The 16,334-nt window shown below is 43.9% G+C and overlaps 1 protein-coding gene and 60 non-coding genes across 61 annotated transcripts in view; all 61 read left to right on the forward strand.

Annotated features, from left to right (window-relative positions):
- The window catches only part of LOC148987306 (5S ribosomal RNA), a 119-nt gene extending 44 nt beyond the window's left edge, over positions 1–75 (forward strand). Inside the window, exon 1 of the ribosomal RNA XR_016167360.1 lies at positions 1–75. This exon is cut by the window's left edge and continues 44 nt beyond it. This is a non-coding gene — a ribosomal RNA (5S ribosomal RNA).
- A 63-nt stretch (positions 76–138) lies between these two features.
- On the forward strand, positions 139–257 carry LOC148987307 (5S ribosomal RNA). Its single transcript, XR_016167361.1, has one exon. It is a non-coding gene; the product is annotated as a 5S ribosomal RNA (ribosomal RNA).
- A 63-nt stretch (positions 258–320) lies between these two features.
- LOC148987308 (5S ribosomal RNA) lies at positions 321–439 on the forward strand. Its single transcript, XR_016167362.1, has one exon. It is a non-coding gene; the product is annotated as a 5S ribosomal RNA (ribosomal RNA).
- Positions 440–502: 63 nt separating this feature from the next.
- On the forward strand, positions 503–621 carry LOC148987309 (5S ribosomal RNA). The gene has a single exon (XR_016167363.1). It is a non-coding gene; the product is annotated as a 5S ribosomal RNA (ribosomal RNA).
- A 63-nt stretch (positions 622–684) lies between these two features.
- On the forward strand, positions 685–803 carry LOC148987310 (5S ribosomal RNA). The gene has a single exon (XR_016167364.1). It is a non-coding gene; the product is annotated as a 5S ribosomal RNA (ribosomal RNA).
- Positions 804–866: 63 nt separating this feature from the next.
- On the forward strand, positions 867–985 carry LOC148987311 (5S ribosomal RNA). Its single transcript, XR_016167365.1, has one exon. It is a non-coding gene; the product is annotated as a 5S ribosomal RNA (ribosomal RNA).
- Positions 986–1,155: 170 nt separating this feature from the next.
- On the forward strand, positions 1,156–1,274 carry LOC148987312 (5S ribosomal RNA). The gene has a single exon (XR_016167366.1). It is a non-coding gene; the product is annotated as a 5S ribosomal RNA (ribosomal RNA).
- A 63-nt stretch (positions 1,275–1,337) lies between these two features.
- LOC148987313 (5S ribosomal RNA) lies at positions 1,338–1,456 on the forward strand. The gene has a single exon (XR_016167367.1). It is a non-coding gene; the product is annotated as a 5S ribosomal RNA (ribosomal RNA).
- Positions 1,457–1,519: 63 nt separating this feature from the next.
- LOC148987314 (5S ribosomal RNA) lies at positions 1,520–1,638 on the forward strand. The gene has a single exon (XR_016162840.1). It is a non-coding gene; the product is annotated as a 5S ribosomal RNA (ribosomal RNA).
- Positions 1,639–1,701: 63 nt separating this feature from the next.
- Positions 1,702–1,820, forward strand: LOC148987315 (5S ribosomal RNA). The gene has a single exon (XR_016167368.1). It is a non-coding gene; the product is annotated as a 5S ribosomal RNA (ribosomal RNA).
- A 63-nt stretch (positions 1,821–1,883) lies between these two features.
- LOC148987316 (5S ribosomal RNA) lies at positions 1,884–2,002 on the forward strand. The gene has a single exon (XR_016167370.1). It is a non-coding gene; the product is annotated as a 5S ribosomal RNA (ribosomal RNA).
- A 63-nt stretch (positions 2,003–2,065) lies between these two features.
- LOC148987317 (5S ribosomal RNA) lies at positions 2,066–2,184 on the forward strand. The gene has a single exon (XR_016163577.1). It is a non-coding gene; the product is annotated as a 5S ribosomal RNA (ribosomal RNA).
- Positions 2,185–2,247: 63 nt separating this feature from the next.
- On the forward strand, positions 2,248–2,366 carry LOC148987318 (5S ribosomal RNA). Its single transcript, XR_016167371.1, has one exon. It is a non-coding gene; the product is annotated as a 5S ribosomal RNA (ribosomal RNA).
- A 63-nt stretch (positions 2,367–2,429) lies between these two features.
- On the forward strand, positions 2,430–2,548 carry LOC148987319 (5S ribosomal RNA). Its single transcript, XR_016161388.1, has one exon. It is a non-coding gene; the product is annotated as a 5S ribosomal RNA (ribosomal RNA).
- Positions 2,549–2,712: 164 nt separating this feature from the next.
- On the forward strand, positions 2,713–2,831 carry LOC148987320 (5S ribosomal RNA). Its single transcript, XR_016167372.1, has one exon. It is a non-coding gene; the product is annotated as a 5S ribosomal RNA (ribosomal RNA).
- A 63-nt stretch (positions 2,832–2,894) lies between these two features.
- On the forward strand, positions 2,895–3,013 carry LOC148987321 (5S ribosomal RNA). The gene has a single exon (XR_016167373.1). It is a non-coding gene; the product is annotated as a 5S ribosomal RNA (ribosomal RNA).
- A 63-nt stretch (positions 3,014–3,076) lies between these two features.
- On the forward strand, positions 3,077–3,195 carry LOC148987322 (5S ribosomal RNA). Its single transcript, XR_016167374.1, has one exon. It is a non-coding gene; the product is annotated as a 5S ribosomal RNA (ribosomal RNA).
- A 63-nt stretch (positions 3,196–3,258) lies between these two features.
- Positions 3,259–3,377, forward strand: LOC148987323 (5S ribosomal RNA). Its single transcript, XR_016167375.1, has one exon. It is a non-coding gene; the product is annotated as a 5S ribosomal RNA (ribosomal RNA).
- Positions 3,378–3,440: 63 nt separating this feature from the next.
- Positions 3,441–3,559, forward strand: LOC148987324 (5S ribosomal RNA). Its single transcript, XR_016167376.1, has one exon. It is a non-coding gene; the product is annotated as a 5S ribosomal RNA (ribosomal RNA).
- Positions 3,560–3,622: 63 nt separating this feature from the next.
- Positions 3,623–3,741, forward strand: LOC148987325 (5S ribosomal RNA). Its single transcript, XR_016167377.1, has one exon. It is a non-coding gene; the product is annotated as a 5S ribosomal RNA (ribosomal RNA).
- Positions 3,742–3,804: 63 nt separating this feature from the next.
- On the forward strand, positions 3,805–3,923 carry LOC148987326 (5S ribosomal RNA). The gene has a single exon (XR_016167378.1). It is a non-coding gene; the product is annotated as a 5S ribosomal RNA (ribosomal RNA).
- Positions 3,924–3,986: 63 nt separating this feature from the next.
- On the forward strand, positions 3,987–4,105 carry LOC148987327 (5S ribosomal RNA). The gene has a single exon (XR_016163925.1). It is a non-coding gene; the product is annotated as a 5S ribosomal RNA (ribosomal RNA).
- A 63-nt stretch (positions 4,106–4,168) lies between these two features.
- LOC148987328 (5S ribosomal RNA) lies at positions 4,169–4,287 on the forward strand. The gene has a single exon (XR_016167379.1). It is a non-coding gene; the product is annotated as a 5S ribosomal RNA (ribosomal RNA).
- A 63-nt stretch (positions 4,288–4,350) lies between these two features.
- Positions 4,351–4,469, forward strand: LOC148987329 (5S ribosomal RNA). Its single transcript, XR_016167381.1, has one exon. It is a non-coding gene; the product is annotated as a 5S ribosomal RNA (ribosomal RNA).
- A 63-nt stretch (positions 4,470–4,532) lies between these two features.
- LOC148987330 (5S ribosomal RNA) lies at positions 4,533–4,651 on the forward strand. The gene has a single exon (XR_016161142.1). It is a non-coding gene; the product is annotated as a 5S ribosomal RNA (ribosomal RNA).
- A 63-nt stretch (positions 4,652–4,714) lies between these two features.
- Positions 4,715–4,833, forward strand: LOC148987331 (5S ribosomal RNA). The gene has a single exon (XR_016167382.1). It is a non-coding gene; the product is annotated as a 5S ribosomal RNA (ribosomal RNA).
- Positions 4,834–4,896: 63 nt separating this feature from the next.
- On the forward strand, positions 4,897–5,015 carry LOC148987332 (5S ribosomal RNA). Its single transcript, XR_016167383.1, has one exon. It is a non-coding gene; the product is annotated as a 5S ribosomal RNA (ribosomal RNA).
- Positions 5,016–5,078: 63 nt separating this feature from the next.
- LOC148987333 (5S ribosomal RNA) lies at positions 5,079–5,197 on the forward strand. Its single transcript, XR_016167384.1, has one exon. It is a non-coding gene; the product is annotated as a 5S ribosomal RNA (ribosomal RNA).
- A 63-nt stretch (positions 5,198–5,260) lies between these two features.
- On the forward strand, positions 5,261–5,379 carry LOC148987334 (5S ribosomal RNA). Its single transcript, XR_016167385.1, has one exon. It is a non-coding gene; the product is annotated as a 5S ribosomal RNA (ribosomal RNA).
- A 63-nt stretch (positions 5,380–5,442) lies between these two features.
- Positions 5,443–5,561, forward strand: LOC148987335 (5S ribosomal RNA). Its single transcript, XR_016167386.1, has one exon. It is a non-coding gene; the product is annotated as a 5S ribosomal RNA (ribosomal RNA).
- Positions 5,562–5,734: 173 nt separating this feature from the next.
- Positions 5,735–5,853, forward strand: LOC148987336 (5S ribosomal RNA). Its single transcript, XR_016167387.1, has one exon. It is a non-coding gene; the product is annotated as a 5S ribosomal RNA (ribosomal RNA).
- Positions 5,854–5,916: 63 nt separating this feature from the next.
- Positions 5,917–6,035, forward strand: LOC148987337 (5S ribosomal RNA). The gene has a single exon (XR_016167388.1). It is a non-coding gene; the product is annotated as a 5S ribosomal RNA (ribosomal RNA).
- Positions 6,036–6,098: 63 nt separating this feature from the next.
- On the forward strand, positions 6,099–6,217 carry LOC148987338 (5S ribosomal RNA). The gene has a single exon (XR_016167389.1). It is a non-coding gene; the product is annotated as a 5S ribosomal RNA (ribosomal RNA).
- A 63-nt stretch (positions 6,218–6,280) lies between these two features.
- On the forward strand, positions 6,281–6,399 carry LOC148987339 (5S ribosomal RNA). The gene has a single exon (XR_016167390.1). It is a non-coding gene; the product is annotated as a 5S ribosomal RNA (ribosomal RNA).
- Positions 6,400–6,462: 63 nt separating this feature from the next.
- LOC148987340 (5S ribosomal RNA) lies at positions 6,463–6,581 on the forward strand. The gene has a single exon (XR_016167392.1). It is a non-coding gene; the product is annotated as a 5S ribosomal RNA (ribosomal RNA).
- A 63-nt stretch (positions 6,582–6,644) lies between these two features.
- LOC148987341 (5S ribosomal RNA) lies at positions 6,645–6,763 on the forward strand. The gene has a single exon (XR_016167393.1). It is a non-coding gene; the product is annotated as a 5S ribosomal RNA (ribosomal RNA).
- A 63-nt stretch (positions 6,764–6,826) lies between these two features.
- On the forward strand, positions 6,827–6,945 carry LOC148987342 (5S ribosomal RNA). The gene has a single exon (XR_016167394.1). It is a non-coding gene; the product is annotated as a 5S ribosomal RNA (ribosomal RNA).
- Positions 6,946–7,117: 172 nt separating this feature from the next.
- Positions 7,118–7,236, forward strand: LOC148987343 (5S ribosomal RNA). The gene has a single exon (XR_016167395.1). It is a non-coding gene; the product is annotated as a 5S ribosomal RNA (ribosomal RNA).
- Positions 7,237–7,299: 63 nt separating this feature from the next.
- On the forward strand, positions 7,300–7,418 carry LOC148987344 (5S ribosomal RNA). Its single transcript, XR_016167396.1, has one exon. It is a non-coding gene; the product is annotated as a 5S ribosomal RNA (ribosomal RNA).
- A 63-nt stretch (positions 7,419–7,481) lies between these two features.
- LOC148987345 (5S ribosomal RNA) lies at positions 7,482–7,600 on the forward strand. Its single transcript, XR_016167397.1, has one exon. It is a non-coding gene; the product is annotated as a 5S ribosomal RNA (ribosomal RNA).
- Positions 7,601–7,663: 63 nt separating this feature from the next.
- LOC148987346 (5S ribosomal RNA) lies at positions 7,664–7,782 on the forward strand. The gene has a single exon (XR_016167398.1). It is a non-coding gene; the product is annotated as a 5S ribosomal RNA (ribosomal RNA).
- Positions 7,783–7,845: 63 nt separating this feature from the next.
- Positions 7,846–7,964, forward strand: LOC148987347 (5S ribosomal RNA). The gene has a single exon (XR_016167399.1). It is a non-coding gene; the product is annotated as a 5S ribosomal RNA (ribosomal RNA).
- Positions 7,965–8,027: 63 nt separating this feature from the next.
- Positions 8,028–8,146, forward strand: LOC148987348 (5S ribosomal RNA). The gene has a single exon (XR_016167400.1). It is a non-coding gene; the product is annotated as a 5S ribosomal RNA (ribosomal RNA).
- Positions 8,147–8,209: 63 nt separating this feature from the next.
- Positions 8,210–8,328, forward strand: LOC148987349 (5S ribosomal RNA). The gene has a single exon (XR_016167401.1). It is a non-coding gene; the product is annotated as a 5S ribosomal RNA (ribosomal RNA).
- Positions 8,329–8,391: 63 nt separating this feature from the next.
- On the forward strand, positions 8,392–8,510 carry LOC148987350 (5S ribosomal RNA). Its single transcript, XR_016167403.1, has one exon. It is a non-coding gene; the product is annotated as a 5S ribosomal RNA (ribosomal RNA).
- Positions 8,511–8,573: 63 nt separating this feature from the next.
- LOC148987351 (5S ribosomal RNA) lies at positions 8,574–8,692 on the forward strand. Its single transcript, XR_016167404.1, has one exon. It is a non-coding gene; the product is annotated as a 5S ribosomal RNA (ribosomal RNA).
- A 63-nt stretch (positions 8,693–8,755) lies between these two features.
- On the forward strand, positions 8,756–8,874 carry LOC148987352 (5S ribosomal RNA). Its single transcript, XR_016167405.1, has one exon. It is a non-coding gene; the product is annotated as a 5S ribosomal RNA (ribosomal RNA).
- A 172-nt stretch (positions 8,875–9,046) lies between these two features.
- Positions 9,047–9,165, forward strand: LOC148987353 (5S ribosomal RNA). Its single transcript, XR_016167406.1, has one exon. It is a non-coding gene; the product is annotated as a 5S ribosomal RNA (ribosomal RNA).
- A 63-nt stretch (positions 9,166–9,228) lies between these two features.
- Positions 9,229–9,347, forward strand: LOC148987354 (5S ribosomal RNA). Its single transcript, XR_016167407.1, has one exon. It is a non-coding gene; the product is annotated as a 5S ribosomal RNA (ribosomal RNA).
- A 63-nt stretch (positions 9,348–9,410) lies between these two features.
- Positions 9,411–9,529, forward strand: LOC148987355 (5S ribosomal RNA). Its single transcript, XR_016167408.1, has one exon. It is a non-coding gene; the product is annotated as a 5S ribosomal RNA (ribosomal RNA).
- A 63-nt stretch (positions 9,530–9,592) lies between these two features.
- Positions 9,593–9,711, forward strand: LOC148987356 (5S ribosomal RNA). Its single transcript, XR_016167409.1, has one exon. It is a non-coding gene; the product is annotated as a 5S ribosomal RNA (ribosomal RNA).
- Positions 9,712–9,774: 63 nt separating this feature from the next.
- Positions 9,775–9,893, forward strand: LOC148987357 (5S ribosomal RNA). Its single transcript, XR_016167410.1, has one exon. It is a non-coding gene; the product is annotated as a 5S ribosomal RNA (ribosomal RNA).
- A 63-nt stretch (positions 9,894–9,956) lies between these two features.
- Positions 9,957–10,075, forward strand: LOC148987358 (5S ribosomal RNA). Its single transcript, XR_016167411.1, has one exon. It is a non-coding gene; the product is annotated as a 5S ribosomal RNA (ribosomal RNA).
- Positions 10,076–10,138: 63 nt separating this feature from the next.
- On the forward strand, positions 10,139–10,257 carry LOC148987359 (5S ribosomal RNA). Its single transcript, XR_016167412.1, has one exon. It is a non-coding gene; the product is annotated as a 5S ribosomal RNA (ribosomal RNA).
- A 170-nt stretch (positions 10,258–10,427) lies between these two features.
- LOC148987360 (5S ribosomal RNA) lies at positions 10,428–10,546 on the forward strand. Its single transcript, XR_016167414.1, has one exon. It is a non-coding gene; the product is annotated as a 5S ribosomal RNA (ribosomal RNA).
- Positions 10,547–10,609: 63 nt separating this feature from the next.
- LOC148987361 (5S ribosomal RNA) lies at positions 10,610–10,728 on the forward strand. The gene has a single exon (XR_016167415.1). It is a non-coding gene; the product is annotated as a 5S ribosomal RNA (ribosomal RNA).
- Positions 10,729–10,791: 63 nt separating this feature from the next.
- LOC148987362 (5S ribosomal RNA) lies at positions 10,792–10,910 on the forward strand. Its single transcript, XR_016162842.1, has one exon. It is a non-coding gene; the product is annotated as a 5S ribosomal RNA (ribosomal RNA).
- A 63-nt stretch (positions 10,911–10,973) lies between these two features.
- LOC148987363 (5S ribosomal RNA) lies at positions 10,974–11,092 on the forward strand. Its single transcript, XR_016162843.1, has one exon. It is a non-coding gene; the product is annotated as a 5S ribosomal RNA (ribosomal RNA).
- A 63-nt stretch (positions 11,093–11,155) lies between these two features.
- On the forward strand, positions 11,156–11,274 carry LOC120492481 (5S ribosomal RNA). The gene has a single exon (XR_005625474.2). It is a non-coding gene; the product is annotated as a 5S ribosomal RNA (ribosomal RNA).
- Positions 11,275–11,337: 63 nt separating this feature from the next.
- Positions 11,338–11,456, forward strand: LOC120492479 (5S ribosomal RNA). Its single transcript, XR_005625472.2, has one exon. It is a non-coding gene; the product is annotated as a 5S ribosomal RNA (ribosomal RNA).
- A 293-nt stretch (positions 11,457–11,749) lies between these two features.
- On the forward strand, positions 11,750–15,498 carry LOC148987364 (uncharacterized). The gene has a single exon (XM_089128060.1). It carries the CDS (start codon positions 11,750–11,752, stop codon positions 13,136–13,138), a length of 1,389 nt encoding a protein of 462 aa, XP_088984186.1. The 3' UTR covers positions 13,139–15,498.
- Positions 15,499–16,334: the final 836 nt, after the last annotated feature.

A 16,334-nucleotide genomic window follows, 5' to 3' on the forward strand; every position in this document is an offset into this window, starting at 1 on the left:
TCGGAAGCTAAGCAGGGTCGGGCCTGGTTAGTACTTGGATGGGAGACCGCCTGGGAATACCAGGTGCTGTAAGCTTTATATAGTTTACTACCCTAATGTTTTAACTATTCAAATAGCCCAATTTTGGCAGCAGATTTCGCTTACGGCCATACCACCTTGAGAACGCCCGAACTCGTCTGATCTCGGAAGCTAAGCAGGGTCGGGCCTGGTTAGTACTTGGATGGGAGACCGCCTGGGAATACCAGGTGCTGTAAGCTTTATATAGTTTACTACCCTAATGTTCTAACCATTCAAATAGCCCAATTTTGGCAGCAGATTTCGCTTACGGCCATACCACCTTGAGAACGCCCGAACTCGTCTGATCTCGGAAGCTAAGCAGGGTCGGGCCTGGTTAGTACTTGGATGGGAGACCGCCTGGGAATACCAGGTGCTGTAAGCTTTATATAGTTTACTACCCTAATGTTTTAACTATTCAAATAGCCCAATTTTGGCAGCAGATTTCGCTTACGGCCATACCACCTTGAGAACGCCCGAACTCGTCTGATCTCGGAAGCTAAGCAGGGTCGGGCCTGGTTAGTACTTGGATGGGAGACCGCCTGGGAATACCAGGTGCTGTAAGCTTTATATAGTTTACTACCCTAATGTTCTAACCATTCAAATAGCCCAATTTTGGCAGCAGATTTCGCTTACGGCCATACCACCTTGAGAACGCCCGAACTCGTCTGATCTCGGAAGCTAAGCAGGGTCGGGCCTGGTTAGTACTTGGATGGGAGACCGCCTGGGAATACCAGGTGCTGTAAGCTTTATATAGTTTACTACCCTAATGTTTTAACTATTCAAATAGCCCAATTTTGGCAGCAGATTTCGCTTACGGCCATACCACCTTGAGAACGCCCGAACTCGTCTGATCTCGGAAGCTAAGCAGGGTCGGGCCTGGTTAGTACTTGGATGGGAGACCGCCTGGGAATACCAGGTGCTGTAAGCTTTATTGTTTAAAAAAAAAAAAAAAAAAAAGAGTCAATGAAATGTTTCAAAAATCCTAAATTGTCTTTTTTCCCCTCAAAATTCCTGAAATAGTCTCTCAGTTTCTTCAGAAAGCCTGAAAGAGTCTCTTTTTTTTCTTCTTCAAATAGCCCAATTTTGGCTGCAGATTTCGCTTACGGCCATACCACCTTGAGAACGCCCGAACTCGTCTGATCTCGGAAGCTAAGCAGGGTCGGGCCTGGTTAGTACTTGGATGGGAGACCGCCTGGGAATACCAGGTGCTGTAAGCTTTATGTAGTTTACTACCCTAATGTTCTAACCATTCAAATAGCCCAATTTTGGCAGCAGATTTCGCTTACGGCCATACCACCTTGAGAACGCCCGAACTCGTCTGATCTCGGAAGCTAAGCAGGGTCGGGCCTGGTTAGTACTTGGATGGGAGACCGCCTGGGAATACCAGGTGCTGTAAGCTTTATGTAGTTTACTACCCTAATGTTCTAACCATTCAAATAGCCCAATTTTGGCAGGAGATTTCGCTTACGACCATACCACCTTGAGAACGCCCGAACTCGTCTGATCTCGGAAGCTAAGCAGGGTCGGGCCTGGTTAGTACTTGGATGGGAGACCGCCTGGGAATACCAGGTGCTGTAAGCTTTATGTAGTTTACTACCCTAATGTTCTAACCATTCAAATAGCCCAATTTTGGCAGCAGATTTCGCTTACGGCCATACCACCTTGAGAACGCCCGAACTCGTCTGATCTCGGAAGCTAAGCAGGGTCGGGCCTGGTTAGTACTTGGATGGGAGACCGCCTGGGAATACCAGGTGCTGTAAGCTTTATATAGTTTACTACCCTAATGTTCTAACCATTCAAATAGCCCAATTTTGGCAGCAGATTTCGCTTACGGCCATACCACCTTGAGAACGCCCGAACTCGTCTGATCTCGGAAGCTAAGCAGGGTCGGGCCTGGTTAGTACTTGGATGGGAGACCGCCTGGGAATACCAGGTGCTGTAAGCTTTATATAGTTTACTACCCTAATGTTTTAACTATTCAAATAGCCCAATTTTGGCAGCAGATTTCGCTTACGGCCTAACCACCTTGAGAACGCCCGAACTCGTCTGATCTCGGAAGCTAAGCAGGGTCGGGCCTGGTTAGTACTTGGATGGGAGACCGCCTGGGAATACCAGGTGCTGTAAGCTTTATATAGTTTACTACCCTAATGTTCTAACCATTCAAATAGCCCAATTTTGGCAGCAGATTTCGCTTACGGCCATACCACCTTGAGAACGCCCGAACTCGTCTGATCTCGGAAGCTAAGCAGGGTCGGGCCTGGTTAGTACTTGGATGGGAGACCGCCTGGGAATACCAGGTGCTGTAAGCTTTATATAGTTTACTACCCTAATGTTTTAACTATTCAAATAGCCCAATTTTGGCAGCAGATTTCGCTTACGGCCATACCACCTTGAGAACGCCCGAACTCGTCTGATCTCGGAAGCTAAGCAGGGGCGGGCCTGGTTAGTACTTGGATGGGAGACCGCCTGGGAATACCAGGTGCTGTAAGCTTTATTGTTTAAAAAAAAAAAAAAGAGTCAATGAAATGTTTCAAAAATCCTAAATTGTCTTTTTTCCCCTCAAAATTCCTGAAATAGTCTCTCAGTTTCTTCAGAAAGCCTGAAAGAGTCTCTTTTTTTTCTTCTTCAAATAGCCCAATTTTGGCTGCAGATTTCGCTTACGGCCATACCACCTTGAGAACGCCCGAACTCGTCTGATCTCGGAAGCTAAGCAGGGTCGGGCCTGGTTAGTACTTGGATGGGAGACCGCCTGGGAATACCAGGTGCTGTAAGCTTTATGTAGTTTACTACCCTAATGTTCTAACCATTCAAATAGCCCAATTTTGGCAGCAGATTTCGCTTACGGCCATACCACCTTGAGAACGCCCGAACTCGTCTGATCTCGGAAGCTAAGCAGGGTCGGGCCTGGTTAGTACTTGGATGGGAGACCGCCTGGGAATACCAGGTGCTGTAAGCTTTATGTAGTTTACTACCCTAATGTTCTAACCATTCAAATAGCCCAATTTTGGCAGCAGATTTCGCTTACGGCCATACCACCTTGAGAACGCCCGAACTCGTCTGATCTCGGAAGCTAAGCAGGGTCGGGCCTGGTTAGTACTTGGATGGGAGACCGCCTGGGAATACCAGGTGCTGTAAGCTTTATATAGTTTACTACCCTAATGTTCTAACCATTCAAATAGCCCAATTTTGGCAGCAGATTTCGCTTACGGCCATACCACCTTGAGAACGCCCGAACTCGTCTGATCTCGGAAGCTAAGCAGGGTCGGGCCTGGTTAGTACTTGGATGGGAGACCGCCTGGGAATACCAGGTGCTGTAAGCTTTATATAGTTTACTACCCTAATGTTTTAACTATTCAAATAGCCCAATTTTGGCAGCAGATTTCGCTTACGGCCATACCACCTTGAGAACGCCCGAACTCGTCTGATCTCGGAAGCTAAGCAGGGTCGGGCCTGGTTAGTACTTGGATGGGAGACCGCCTGGGAATACCAGGTGCTGTAAGCTTTATATAGTTTACTACCCTAATGTTCTAACCATTCAAATAGCCCAATTTTGGCAGCAGATTTCGCTTACGGCCATACCACCTTGAGAACGCCCGAACTCGTCTGATCTCGGAAGCTAAGCAGGGTCGGGCCTGGTTAGTACTTGGATGGGAGACCGCCTGGGAATACCAGGTGCTGTAAGCTTTATGTAGTTTACTACCCTAATGTTCTAACCATTCAAATAGCCCAATTTTGGCAGCAGATTTCGCTTACGGCCATACCACCTTGAGAACGCCCGAACTCGTCTGATCTCGGAAGCTAAGCAGGGTCGGGCCTGGTTAGTACTTGGATGGGAGACCGCCTGGGAATACCAGGTGCTGTAAGCTTTATGTAGTTTACTACCCTAATGTTCTAACCATTCAAATAGCCCAATTTTGGCAGCAGATTTCGCTTACGACCATACCACCTTGAGAACGCCCGAACTCGTCTGATCTCGGAAGCTAAGCAGGGTCGGGCCTGGTTAGTACTTGGATGGGAGACCGCCTGGGAATACCAGGTGCTGTAAACTTTATGTAGTTTACTACCCTAATGTTCTAACCATTCAAATAGCCCAATTTTGGCAGCAGATTTCGCTTACGGCCATACCACCTTGAGAACGCCCGAACTCGTCTGATCTCGGAAGCTAAGCAGGGTCGGGCCTGGTTAGTACTTGGATGGGAGACCGCCTGGGAATACCAGGTGCTGTAAGCTTTATATAGTTTACTACCCTAATGTTCTAACCATTCAAATAGCCCAATTTTGGCAGCAGATTTCGCTTACGGCCATACCACCTTGAGAACGCCCGAACTCGTCTGATCTCGGAAGCTAAGCAGGGTCGGGCCTGGTTAGTACTTGGATGGGAGACCGCCTGGGAATACCAGGTGCTGTAAGCTTTATATAGTTTACTACCCTAATGTTCTAACCATTCAAATAGCCCAATTTTGGCAGCAGATTTCGCTTACGGCCATACCACCTTGAGAACGCCCGAACTCGTCTGGTCTCGGAAGCTAAGCAGGGTCGGGCCTGGTTAGTACTTGGATGGGAGACCGCCTGGGAATACCAGGTGCTGTAAGCTTTATATAGTTTACTACCCTAATGTTCTAACCATTCAAATAGCCCAATTTTGGCAGCAGATTTCGCTTACGGCCATACCACCTTGAGAACGCCCGAACTCGTCTGATCTCGGAAGCTAAGCAGGGTCGGGCCTGGTTAGTACTTGGATGGGAGACCGCCTGGGAATACCAGGTGCTGTAAGCTTTATATAGTTTACTACCCTAATGTTCTAACCATTCAAATAGCCCAATTTTGGCAGCAGATTTCGCTTACGGCCATACCACCTTGAGAACGCCCGAACTCGTCTGATCTCGGAAGCTAAGCAGGGTCGGGCCTGGTTAGTACTTGGATGGGAGACCGCCTGGGAATACCAGGTGCTGTAAGCTTTATATAGTTTACTACCCTAATGTTTTAACTATTCAAATAGCCCAATTTTGGCAGCAGATTTCGCTTACGGCCATACCACCTTGAGAACGCCCGAACTCGTCTGATCTCGGAAGCTAAGCAGGGTCGGGCCTGGTTAGTACTTGGATGGGAGACCGCCTGGGAATACCAGGTGCTGTAAGCTTTATATAGTTTACTACCCTAATGTTCTAACCATTCAAATAGCCCAATTTTGGCAGCAGATTTCGCTTACGGCCATACCACCTTGAGAACGCCCGAACTCGTCTGATCTCGGAAGCTAAGCAGGGTCGGGCCTGGTTAGTACTTGGATGGGAGACCGCCTGGGAATACCAGGTGCTGTAAGCTTTATATAGTTTACTACCCTAATGTTTTAACTATTCAAATAGCCCAATTTTGGCAGCAGATTTCGCTTACGGCCATACCACCTTGAGAACGCCCGAACTCGTCTGATCTCGGAAGCTAAGCAGGGTCGGGCCTGGTTAGTACTTGGATGGGAGACCGCCTGGGAATACCAGGTGCTGTAAGCTTTATTGTTTAAAAAAAAAAAAAAAAAAAAAAAGAGTCAATGAAATGTTTCAAAAATCCTAAATTGTCTTTTTTCCCCTCAAAATTCCTGAAATAGTCTCTCAGTTTCTTCAGAAAGCCTGAAAGAGTCTCTTTTTTTTCTTCTTCAAATAGCCCAATTTTGGCTGCAGATTTCGCTTACGGCCATACCACCTTGAGAACGCCCGAACTCGTCTGATCTCGGAAGCTAAGCAGGGTCGGGCCTGGTTAGTACTTGGATGGGAGACCGCCTGGGAATACCAGGTGCTGTAAGCTTTATGTAGTTTACTACCCTAATGTTCTAACCATTCAAATAGCCCAATTTTGGCAGCAGATTTCGCTTACGGCCATACCACCTTGAGAACGCCCGAACTCGTCTGATCTCGGAAGCTAAGCAGGGTCGGGCCTGGTTAGTACTTGGATGGGAGACCGCCTGGGAATACCAGGTGCTGTAAGCTTTATATAGTTTACTACCCTAATGTTCTAACCATTCAAATAGCCCAATTTTGGCAGCAGATTTCGCTTACGGCCATACCACCTTGAGAACGCCCGAACTCGTCTGATCTCGGAAGCTAAGCAGGGTCGGGCCTGGTTAGTACTTGGATGGGAGACCGCCTGGGAATACCAGGTGCTGTAAGCTTTATATAGTTTACTACCCTAATGTTTTAACTATTCAAATAGCCCAATTTTGGCAGCAGATTTCGCTTACGGCCATACCACCTTGAGAACGCCCGAACTCGTCTGATCTCGGAAGCTAAGCAGGGTCGGGCCTGGTTAGTACTTGGATGGGAGACCGCCTGGGAATACCAGGTGCTGTAAGCTTTATATAGTTTACTACCCTAATGTTCTAACCATTCAAATAGCCCAATTTTGGCAGCAGATTTCGCTTACGGCCATACCACCTTGAGAACGCCCGAACTCGTCTGATCTCGGAAGCTAAGCAGGGTCGGGCCTGGTTAGTACTTGGATGGGAGACCGCCTGGGAATACCAGGTGCTGTAAGCTTTATATAGTTTACTACCCTAAGGTTTTAACTATTCAAATAGCCCAATTTTGGCAGCAGATTTCGCTTACGGCCATACCACCTTGAGAACGCCCGAACTCGTCTGATCTCGGAAGCTAAGCAGGGTCGGGCCTGGTTAGTACTTGGATGGGAGACCGCCTGGGAATACCAGGTGCTGTAAGCTTTATATAGTTTACTACCCTAATGTTTTAACTATTCAAATAGCCCAATTTTGGCAGCAGATTTCGCTTACGGCCATACCACCTTGAGAACGCCCGAACTCGTCTGATCTCGGAAGCTAAGCAGGGTCGGGCCTGGTTAGTACTTGGATGGGAGACCGCCTGGGAATACCAGGTGCTGTAAGCTTTATTGTTTAAAAAAAAAAAAAAAAAAAAAAGAGTCAATGAAATGTTTCAAAAATCCTAAATTGTCTTTTTTCCCCTCAAAATTCCTGAAATAGTCTCTCAGTTTCTTCAGAAAGCCTGAAAGAGTCTCTTTTTTTTCTTCTTCAAATAGCCCAATTTTGGCTGCAGATTTCGCTTACGGCCATACCACCTTGAGAACGCCCGAACTCGTCTGATCTCGGAAGCTAAGCAGGGTCGGGCCTGGTTAGTACTTGGATGGGAGACCGCCTGGGAATACCAGGTGCTGTAAGCTTTATGTAGTTTACTACCCTAATGTTCTAACCATTCAAATAGCCCAATTTTGGCAGCAGATTTCGCTTACGGCCATACCACCTTGAGAACGCCCGAACTCGTCTGATCTCGGAAGCTAAGCAGGGTCGGGCCTGGTTAGTACTTGGATGGGAGACCGCCTGGGAATACCAGGTGCTGTAAGCTTTATATAGTTTACTACCCTAATGTTCTAACCATTCAAATAGCCCAATTTTGGCAGCAGATTTCGCTTACGGCCATACCACCTTGAGAACGCCCGAACTCGTCTGATCTCGGAAGCTAAGCAGGGTCGGGCCTGGTTAGTACTTGGATGGGAGACCGCCTGGGAATACCAGGTGCTGTAAGCTTTATATAGTTTACTACCCTAATGTTTTAACTATTCAAATAGCCCAATTTTGGCAGCAGATTTCGCTTACGGCCATACCACCTTGAGAACGCCCGAACTCGTCTGATCTCGGAAGCTAAGCAGGGTCGGGCCTGGTTAGTACTTGGATGGGAGACCGCCTGGGAATACCAGGTGCTGTAAGCTTTATATAGTTTACTACCCTAATGTTCTAACCATTCAAATAGCCCAATTTTGGCAGCAGATTTCGCTTACGGCCATACCACCTTGAGAACGCCCGAACTCGTCTGATCTCGGAAGCTAAGCAGGGTCGGGCCTGGTTAGTACTTGGATGGGAGACCGCCTGGGAATACCAGGTGCTGTAAGCTTTATATAGTTTACTACCCTAATGTTTTAACTATTCAAATAGCCCAATTTTGGCAGCAGATTTCGCTTACGGCCATACCACCTTGAGAACGCCCGAACTCGTCTGATCTCGGAAGCTAAGCAGGGTCGGGCCTGGTTAGTACTTGGATGGGAGACCGCCTGGGAATACCAGGTGCTGTAAGCTTTATATAGTTTACTACCCTAATGTTTTAACTATTCAAATAGCCCAATTTTGGCAGCAGATTTCGCTTACGGCCATACCACCTTGAGAACGCCCGAACTCGTCTGATCTCGGAAGCTAAGCAGGGTCGGGCCTGGTTAGTACTTGGATGGGAGACCGCCTGGGAATACCAGGTGCTGTAAGCTTTATATAGTTTACTACCCTAATGTTCTAACCATTCAAATAGCCCAATTTTGGCAGCAGATTTCGCTTACGGCCATACCACCTTGAGAACGCCCGAACTCGTCTGATCTCGGAAGCTAAGCAGGGTCGGGCCTGGTTAGTACTTGGATGGGAGACCGCCTGGGAATACCAGGTGCTGTAAGCTTTATATAGTTTACTACCCTAAGGTTTTAACTATTCAAATAGCCCAATTTTGGCAGCAGATTTCGCTTACGGCCATACCACCTTGAGAACGCCCGAACTCGTCTGATCTCGGAAGCTAAGCAGGGTCGGGCCTGGTTAGTACTTGGATGGGAGACCGCCTGGGAATACCAGGTGCTGTAAGCTTTATATAGTTTACTACCCTAATGTTTTAACTATTCAAATAGCCCAATTTTGGCAGCAGATTTCGCTTACGGCCATACCACCTTGAGAACGCCCGAACTCGTCTGATCTCGGAAGCTAAGCAGGGTCGGGCCTGGTTAGTACTTGGATGGGAGACCGCCTGGGAATACCAGGTGCTGTAAGCTTTATTGTTTAAAAAAAAAAAAAAAAAAAAAAGAGTCAATGAAATGTTTCAAAAATCCTAAATTGTCTTTTTTCCCCTCAAAATTCCTGAAATAGTCTCTCAGTTTCTTCAGAAAGCCTGAAAGAGTCTCTTTTTTTTCTTCTTCAAATAGCCCAATTTTGGCTGCAGATTTCGCTTACGGCCATACCACCTTGAGAACGCCCGAACTCGTCTGATCTCGGAAGCTAAGCAGGGTCGGGCCTGGTTAGTACTTGGATGGGAGACCGCCTGGGAATACCAGGTGCTGTAAGCTTTATGTAGTTTACTACCCTAATGTTCTAACCATTCAAATAGCCCAATTTTGGCAGCAGATTTCGCTTACGGCCATACCACCTTGAGAACGCCCGAACTCGTCTGATCTCGGAAGCTAAGCAGGGTCGGGCCTGGTTAGTACTTGGATGGGAGACCGCCTGGGAATACCAGGTGCTGTAAGCTTTATATAGTTTACTACCCTAATGTTCTAACCATTCAAATAGCCCAATTTTGGCAGCAGATTTCGCTTACGGCCATACCACCTTGAGAACGCCCGAACTCGTCTGATCTCGGAAGCTAAGCAGGGTCGGGCCTGGTTAGTACTTGGATGGGAGACCGCCTGGGAATACCAGGTGCTGTAAGCTTTATATAGTTTACTACCCTAATGTTTTAACTATTCAAATAGCCCAATTTTGGCAGAAGATTTCGCTTACGGCCATACCACCTTGAGAACGCCCGAACTCGTCTGATCTCGGAAGCTAAGCAGGGTCGGGCCTGGTTAGTACTTGGATGGGAGACCGCCTGGGAATACCAGGTGCTGTAAGCTTTATATAGTTTACTACCCTAATGTTCTAACCATTCAAATAGCCCAATTTTGGCAGCAGATTTCGCTTACGGCCATACCACCTTGAGAACGCCCGAACTCGTCTGATCTCGGAAGCTAAGCAGGGTCGGGCCTGGTTAGTACTTGGATGGGAGACCGCCTGGGAATACCAGGTGCTGTAAGCTTTATATAGTTTACTACCCTAATGTTTTAACTATTCAAATAGCCCAATTTTGGCAGCAGATTTCGCTTACGGCCATACCACCTTGAGAACGCCCGAACTCGTCTGATCTCGGAAGCTAAGCAGGGTCGGGCCTGGTTAGTACTTGGATGGGAGACCGCCTGGGAATACCAGGTGCTGTAAGCTTTATATAGTTTACTACCCTAATGTTTTAACTATTCAAATAGCCCAATTTTGGCAGCAGATTTCGCTTACGGCCATACCACCTTGAGAACGCCCGAACTCGTCTGATCTCGGAAGCTAAGCAGGGTCGGGCCTGGTTAGTACTTGGATGGGAGACCGCCTGGGAATACCAGGTGCTGTAAGCTTTATTGTTTAAAAAAAAAAAAAAAAAAAAGAGTCAATGAAATGTTTCAAAAATCCTAAATTGTCTTTTTTCCCCTCAAAATTCCTGAAATAGTCTCTCAGTTTCTTCAGAAAGCCTGAAAGAGTCTCTTTTTTTTCTTCTTCAAATAGCCCAATTTTGGCTGCAGATTTCGCTTACGGCCATACCACCTTGAGAACGCCCGAACTCGTCTGATCTCGGAAGCTAAGCAGGGTCGGGCCTGGTTAGTACTTGGATGGGAGACCGCCTGGGAATACCAGGTGCTGTAAGCTTTATGTAGTTTACTACCCTAATGTTCTAACCATTCAAATAGCCCAATTTTGGCAGCAGATTTCGCTTACGGCCATACCACCTTGAGAACGCCCGAACTCGTCTGATCTCGGAAGCTAAGCAGGGTCGGGCCTGGTTAGTACTTGGATGGGAGACCGCCTGGGAATACCAGGTGCTGTAAGCTTTATGTAGTTTACTACCCTAATGTTCTAACCATTCAAATAGCCCAATTTTGGCAGGAGATTTCGCTTACGACCATACCACCTTGAGAACGCCCGAACTCGTCTGATCTCGGAAGCTAAGCAGGGTCGGGCCTGGTTAGTACTTGGATGGGAGACCGCCTGGGAATACCAGGTGCTGTAAGCTTTATGTAGTTTACTACCCTAATGTTCTAACCATTCAAATAGCCCAATTTTGGCAGGAGATTTCGCTTACGACCATACCACCTTGAGAACGCCCGAACTCGTCTGATCTCGGAAGCTAAGCAGGGTCGGGCCTGGTTAGTACTTGGATGGGAGACCGCCTGGGAATACCAGGTGCTGTAAGCTTTATGTAGTTTACTACCCTAATGTTCTAACCATTCAAATAGCCCAATTTTGGCAGCAGATTTCGCTTACGGCCATACCACCTTGAGAACGCCCGAACTCGTCTGATCTCGGAAGCTAAGCAGGGTCGGGCCTGGTTAGTACTTGGATGGGAGACCGCCTGGGAATACCAGGTGCTGTAAGCTTTATATAGTTTACTACCCTAATGTTCTAACCATTCAAATAGCCCAATTTTGGCAGCAGATTTCGCTTACGGCCATACCACCTTGAGAACGCCCGAACTCGTCTGATCTCGGAAGCTAAGCAGGGTCGGGCCTGGTTAGTACTTGGATGGGAGACCGCCTGGGAATACCAGGTGCTGTAAGCTTTATATAGTTTACTACCCTAATGTTCTAACCATTCAAATAGCCCAATTTTGGCAGCAGATTTCGCTTACGGCCATACCACCTTGAGAACGCCCGAGTGGTACGATCCAGGAAGTTGTGTGGCAGTAGTTGGGAGAGGAAGGCTCTCCCCCATTTTGTTTTTGTCAATTTGTTTGTTTTGTGAGTTTTTGTTACTTTAAGTTCGCTTTTTGTTTGTTTCTTTGTTTTTTAAACCACCTAACAGCAGCTTTGGCTGGCTGGAGGGTGGTTTTTTGTTTTTGTTTTTTTGCAAATCATGGACGGATTAACGGCAAACGACACTGGACTGGTTGGAGGAACACACAAGGTAATTGACAATGGACTGGCAGGAGGAAGGCGCAAGGCAATCGACACTGGACTGGCAGGAGGAACACGCAAGGCAAACGACAATGGACTGGCAGGAGGAAGACGCACGGCATTCGACACTGGACTGGCAGGAGGAACACGCAAGGCAAACGATAATGGACTGGATAATCGACCACGAGTGAGAGATGGAAACACCCGAGATGCGAGAAACAAAAACAGTGAAAGGAAATATTTAAAAGAGGCTACAGTGATTGTTAATGTGGAAAACGTGATCGAGGTAAGAGCGGAGGATATTATCAAAACTGTAACGGAATTATGTGGACATGGTGGAATTTTGGCGCTAAGACCAAGACAAGGAAAGGAATATGAACTGACAATGGAAAAAGAAGAAATGTGTGACAAACTTACTGATGGACTGGAAATAAAAGGAGTGAAATGTGAAGTGAAAAATCTGCAAAACAGAGACTATGTTGTTTCCTTCATGCACCTGCCCGTCTATCTTGATGATGATGAAATTTTAGAAAAATTGGAAGGATGGAGAGTTACTCCCATCTCAAAAATAAAAAGAAGAAGGTATCCGGGCACTGACATAGAGGACGGAACAAGGTTCCTAAAAGTGAGGTTCCCCAAAGAGGTGGCATCACTGCCATATAGCACAAGGCTGGAAACAGAGGAAGGGCCACAGTATTTCAGGGTGGTGCACAGTCACCAGGTTAAAACCTGTCGGCTGTGCACGAGCCCAGATCACCTACTGAAAGACTGCCCAGAATTCCAGTGCTATAAGTGCGAGGAGAGGGGGCATTTTGCAAGAGACTGCAATGCTGTCATGTGCCCGGATTGCCGAAATACTTTAAATAAATGTGGCTGTGGGATGGAGGAAGAGGAAGGAGGTAGGGAAAATAGGATGGACGGACAGGTGCATGAAGGAAACAACGAGGAGGAAGGACAAACTGAAGAAGGACAACAGGAGGAAAGACTACAACACGAAATGGAGGGAGCAGCGAGAATCAGAGAGGAAAGAGAACAAGAGAACGATAAAGAACAACCAATGGAACAGGACACTCAATGGACAGTAATGGGCATTTCGGACAGTTTTAAAAGTCACTTGGGCGATGAGGAGAAAGACGGACATAAAGAGAAGGATCAAAGCGAGACTGAAAGTGAAGAAGAAACAACGATGGACAAAGACAGAGAGGGGAAAGGACAATTAAGAAGAAGATTAGTAAAGGTAAAACCAAATATTGTTAACGCAAGGAAAAAGACTATTTTAAAGATCCTAGATAAAAGTGAAAATAGGTTTGAGGTGTTAAAGGACATGGAGGGAGAAGATGAAGAGTAATGGTTTTTAGTTATTTATATGTCTTTCTTTTAATGGTTTTTAGTTGTGTTACTTTTAATGCTAGAGGACTTTTAGATGTAAGAAAATTTGAGAAAATGAAAGAAATGTTCAAGAATGAAGATGTGATTTTATTACAAGAAACTAACTGGAGGGAATGTTTTATGACTGAAATAAGGAAAAGATGGAATGGAGAGATTTTATATAACAATGGGGATGATAGGCAGGGCAGAGGTGTAGCAATTTTAATAAAAGAAAACAGTGGTGTGACATGTAAAAAAATATACAATGATAAAGAAGGGAAATGTATGGCAGTAGAAATGGTTTTTGAAACAAAAGCAATAGTTGTGGTTAATGTTCACGCGCCAAACGAAGAGAATGAAAAGAAAGAGTATTTTAGTATTTTAAGAGAATTTTTAAAAGATTACAAAGAAGTTATTATGATGGGTGATTTTAATACTGTTTTTAGCAAAATTGAAATGGGTGAGGGAATGGTTTTTAAAAGTGACAAAGGAAGAAAAGAGTTGAAATTATTAATGGAAGAAAACAACATGGTTGATATATGGCGAGAAAGAAATGAAAAAATTAGAGAATATTCAAGGAGGCAATTAGTGGGGAATTTTATGTGCAAAACAAGAATTGATTTTATATTATGTACAAGGAGCGTGGAAGGATTTATTGGTAATGTGAAATATGAGTTATCAAGCCTAAGTGACCATAAACCAATTTTTATGCACCTAGACTGGAGTTCAATGAAAAGAGGGCCGGGAGTATGGGTTTTAAATACAGAGATTTTAAAGAATGAAGATTATGTTTTAAGTGTTAGAGAAATTATTGAAACAGAAAAGAAGAACGAAATGTACAGTGAAGACAAAAGATTATGGTGGGAAAATACAAAATATTTAGTTAAAAAATTTACAATCAAGTACTGCAAGCTAATACAGAAAAGCAAGAGACACAAGGAGAGAGAAATAAGAGAAAATTTGAAAAAAGAAATAAATGAGAATGGGGAAGATATACAAAAAATAAAAGAATTAGAGGGAAAATTGAAAGAAATGGAAGAGGAGAAATATGAAGGAGCAAGACTAAGAAGTAAGGCAAAATACACGGTGGAGGGTGAGAAATGTACAAAGTTTTTCTTTGATCTAGAAAAAAGTAGAGGGAAAGCGAAAATGATAAAAGAAATAAGAGGAAATAATGGAGTAGTTGTAGAAACAAATGAGGGAATTCTAAAAGAAATAAAAGCATACTATGAAAATTTGTTTAGTGCAGAGGGAGTGAAAGAAGAAGAGAAACTAGAGTTACTGAAACAAATAAAAACAACAGTTGGGGAACAAGACAAAAAAGAGTGTGATGAAGATATAAGAGAAGAAGAGATAAAAAGAGCAATAAGTGAATTAAACAAAAAGAAAAGTCCAGGTATAGATGGTTTGGGGAGTGAATTTTATATAGTTTTAAAAGATTTTTTAAGCAGCATTTTAAAAGAAGTATATGTAGAGGTTTTTAACAAAGGAGAACTGAATCAAAGAATGGGAATGGGTTTAATGAGTTTGATATACAAGAAAAAAGGAGAGAAGATAGATTTGAAGAATTACAGACCAATTACCATGTTGAATACTGACTTAAAGATTTTGTCAAAAATTTTAGCCAACAGATTAAAAGAAGTGATGCCAAGTATAATTAAAACCAATCAAGTGTACGGAGTGAAAGGAAGAGACATAGCAGACACAACAATAAGTATAAAAGATACAATAAGATACATAAATGACAAGAACAAAGAAGGTTATATAATTAGTTTAGATTTTGAAAAAGCATTTGACAGAGTGGAACATGAATTTTTATTTGATATTTTAAAAAGTTTTGGATTTGGAGGGAATTTTATTAAATGGATACAAATTTTATACAAAGGTGCAGTAACAAAAATTAAATGTAATGGCTTTTTAACAGAATGTTTTAAAATAACTAGATCTATAAGGCAAGGATGTCCACTTTCAGCTCTTTTATATTCTTTAGTGTCTGAACCACTAGGTCTAGCCATAAAGCAGGAAAAGAGTATCAAGGGAATAAGTGTTGAGGGAGAAAAGAACAAAATATTTCAATATGCGGATGATACTACAGTGATAGTAAAGGATCTAGAGAGTGTGAAAAAAGCAATGAGAATCGTAGATGTGTTTTGTAAGGGATCAGGAGCAAAAGTAAATGCAGAAAAAACAGTGTACATGAGATTTGGTGGGGCAAAAGATTTGACAAATAGTTTTGCTTTTAAGGAAACAAAAGAAATAAAGATTTTAGGTGTTTTAATGGGAGTAGATGAAAAGAAGGTAGGAGAAGCAATGTGGGAGGAGTTATTAGGAAGTATTGAAAGAAGGATGATTTTTTGGAAACTCAGAACTTTAACTTTGAAGGGAAAGGTTTTAATTCTGAATGTTTTAATGGTTTCAAAATTATGGTATGTTTTATATGTGTCATCTATGCCATTGTGGGCAGAAAAAAGACTGAAAAAATGTTTTTTAGATTTTTTATGGGAAGGGAAGCCAGCAAGAATTGCATACAATACATTGATAGGAACAGTTGAGAAGGGAGGTTTGGGCTTAATGGATTTTGAACAAAGAAAGAATAGTTTAAGAGTAAAAATAATACAAAAGTACTTAGACGGAGAAAAGGTAACAGCATGGAAAAAGACAATGGAATATTTTTTAAGTAAATGTGGGAATTTTAATCTTGGGGATAGTATACTGTGGATGAGAGCAAAGAAATGGATGACAGAGGGGCTGCCAGATTTTTACAAGGAACTGATGAGTGCATGGGGTAAATTTTTAAGTAATGTACATTTTAATCCACGAGGTAGAGAGAACATTTTAAATCAGCCTCTATTCTTAAACAATGGCATTTTAAATCAAGGAAAGGAGATATTTTTTAAGAAATGGTGGGAGCTGGGAATTACAAGAGTGAGAGATGTTTTATATGAGTTTAAAGAAGGCTTTTTACCAGTACAGTTTATTGTTGATGTAATGGAGGAGGCAAAGGAGGATTTTAGCAGACAAGAGATAATAAACAAATATGAAATAATAAAAAAGGCAATACCCAAAGACTGGATTAATAGAATTGAAAGCATGGAAGAGGGGAAAAATGAAAAGGACGTGTATGTGAAGTTGGGAGAAAAATTGTGTGGTTTTAAAACATGTACGGTGAAGATGTT

The sequence above is a fragment of the Pimephales promelas genome, chromosome 3 (assembly GCF_988280905.1).
Source record: "Pimephales promelas chromosome 3, fPimPro1.hap1.1, whole genome shotgun sequence".
Taxonomy (NCBI): domain Eukaryota; kingdom Metazoa; phylum Chordata; class Actinopteri; order Cypriniformes; family Leuciscidae; genus Pimephales; species Pimephales promelas.

Bases quoted from the DNA above. Each gene is read 5' to 3' on its own strand.
- LOC148987364 (XM_089128060.1), top strand. From the start codon at position 11,750: ATGGACGGATTAACGGCAAACGACACTGGACTGGTTGGAGGAACACAC.